This window comes from Miscanthus floridulus, chromosome 1 (genome assembly GCF_019320115.1).
Source record: "Miscanthus floridulus cultivar M001 chromosome 1, ASM1932011v1, whole genome shotgun sequence".
In the NCBI taxonomy this organism is placed as follows: Eukaryota; Viridiplantae; Streptophyta; class Magnoliopsida; order Poales; family Poaceae; genus Miscanthus; species Miscanthus floridulus.
Genome location: NC_089580.1, coordinates 45,193,239 through 45,195,236, shown reverse-complemented (window position 1 = coordinate 45,195,236; position 1,998 = coordinate 45,193,239). Strand labels below are relative to the sequence as shown.

Here is a 1,998-nt window from a genome sequence, read left to right as displayed (position 1 = left end):
GCGGCGTAGGAAGGGTCGAAGGACGTCGTTCATCAGCGCTTGGAACGTGGCGGGGGCGTTGCACAGCCCGAACGCCATGACCAAGAACTCGTATAGGCCATCATGAGTCCTGAACGCTGTCTTGTGGATGTCAGCCGGATGCATGCGGACTTGGTGATATCCCGAACGCAGATCGAGCTTGGTGAAGCAGCACGCCCCATGGAGCTCATCCAGCAGTTCGTCGACGACAGGTACGGGAAACGCGTCCTTGACGGTGAGCGCGTTGAGCGCCCGCTAGTCGACGCAGAAGCGCCACGATCCGTCCGGTTTCTTGACGAGGAGGACCGGGGACGAGAACGCGGAGTCGCTGCGCCGCACGATGCCCTGCTCGATCATCGCGGCGCATTGGTGCTCCAATTCGTCCTTGTGGGCCGCCGGGTATCTGTAAGGCCTGACAGCCACTGGCAGCGCGCCCGGCTTGAGGACGATGCTGTGGTCACGCGCGCGCTGTGGCGGCAGCCCGGCTGGCTCTGTGAAGAGGCCACCGAAAGTGGTCAACAGTTCTTCCAATAGGGTCGTGGACGACATGACGGCGGTGAGACGCGGCTCCTGGCGCGCGCAGACGTCCTCCCAGCAGATGGTGCGGCCATGGCGAGTGAAGGCCACGGTTCGGGTGGTGAAGTCCCACACCATCTTCCCCAACGTCACCATCCACTGTGTGCCGAGGACGACGTCGTAGCCGGCGAGCGGCATCACATAGAGGTCGACGCAGAATGCCTCGCCGGCGATGGCGATCGGTGCCCGGCGGAGGACCCCGGGACAGGCGATCCGTTCGCCGTTGGCCACGGTGGCGCAGAGGCGTGGCCTGGAGTGGACGGCGAGGCCTGTACGGGCTGCTGCCACCTCCGCGATGAAGTTATGAGTGGAGCCCGTATCCAGGAGGGCGGTGAACGTCGCGGCTCCCACCGTTACGTGCACCTGGATCGAATCACAGATCGGCATACCAGCTACGGCCCGGAGGGAGAACAGCGGCGCCTCCTGGTCGGCCAGTGCGTCAGCCTCTGCATCATCGTCGAGTTCCACACCGTGGACGTAGAATATGCGACGGCAGACCCGGTTGTGGCCCCTGGAGTAGGGCTCATTGCAGTTATAGCAAAGGCCGAGGCGCCGACGTTCAGCCTGCTCCTCGGGGGTGAGGCGCTTCGCCTGTGGCCCTGCACCTCGGGGAGGAGGAGCCTGGAGCACCGGGGGTTGAGCCGGTAGCGCCGGGGCGGGAAGTGCCAGGACCGGCGGGGCCGCGGGCAACGCCGGCCGAGCCGCAGGGGCCGGCAACACCGCGCGCGGCGCGTGCCTAGGGGGGGTTTGGTGGAGCCGATCTAGCTCCATGAGCTCCACCTGACGCGCCAAACTCATGGCCGCGTTGAGGGTCTCCGGGTTGTGGATGCGGACGGCGTGACTGAGTGGCGGCAGGAGTCCCCCGGTGAAGAGCTGCACCCGTTGGCTCTCATCGAGCCGACCAGCGCGCGGTAGGAGCTCTTGAAAACGGTTGGCGTAGTCCTCGACGGAGCCCGTGCGGCGGCACTCGGAAAGCTCAAAGAGGGGTGCCGAACGAAGATGGGGCCCAAACCGCAAGTTGAGGAGCTCCTTGAAGCATCCCCATGGCGGCGTACCTTCATCTTCTTGCAACTGGATGAACCACATGTGGGCGACACCTTCCAGTTGATATGAAGCCATCCAGACGCGTTCCTCCGCCATGGTGCGCTGCTGCCGGAAATACGACTCGCACTTGTTGATGAAGATCATGGGATCAGACTTGCCGTCGTAGCGGGGGAAGTCGAGCTTCTGAAACTTGGGGGGACGATCTAGGTCCCTCGGCCCCTCGGTGCGGCCACCTCCGCTAGTTTTCGAGGAGTAGGCGCGATCTTGGATACCCTCCATCTTCACCTTCATGGCGGCCATGTCGGTGGTGAGGGTGTTCAGCTTCTCCATGAGATCGGCGAGGGTGAGTTGATCACCCAT

At 64.1% G+C, this 1,998-nt stretch overlaps 1 protein-coding gene across 1 annotated transcript; it reads right to left on the bottom strand.

Annotated features, from left to right (window-relative positions):
- Nucleotides 1-273: 273 nt before the first annotated feature.
- LOC136456004 (uncharacterized) lies at nucleotides 274-1,998 on the bottom strand. The gene has a single exon (XM_066455758.1). The coding sequence runs from the start codon at nucleotides 1,996-1,998 to the stop codon at nucleotides 274-276; it is 1,725 nt and encodes a 574-aa protein (XP_066311855.1).

Bases quoted from the DNA above. Each gene is read 5' to 3' on its own strand.
- LOC136456004 (XM_066455758.1), bottom strand. From the start codon at position 1,998: ATGGGTGATCAACTCACCCTCGCCGATCTCATGGAGAAGCTGAACACC.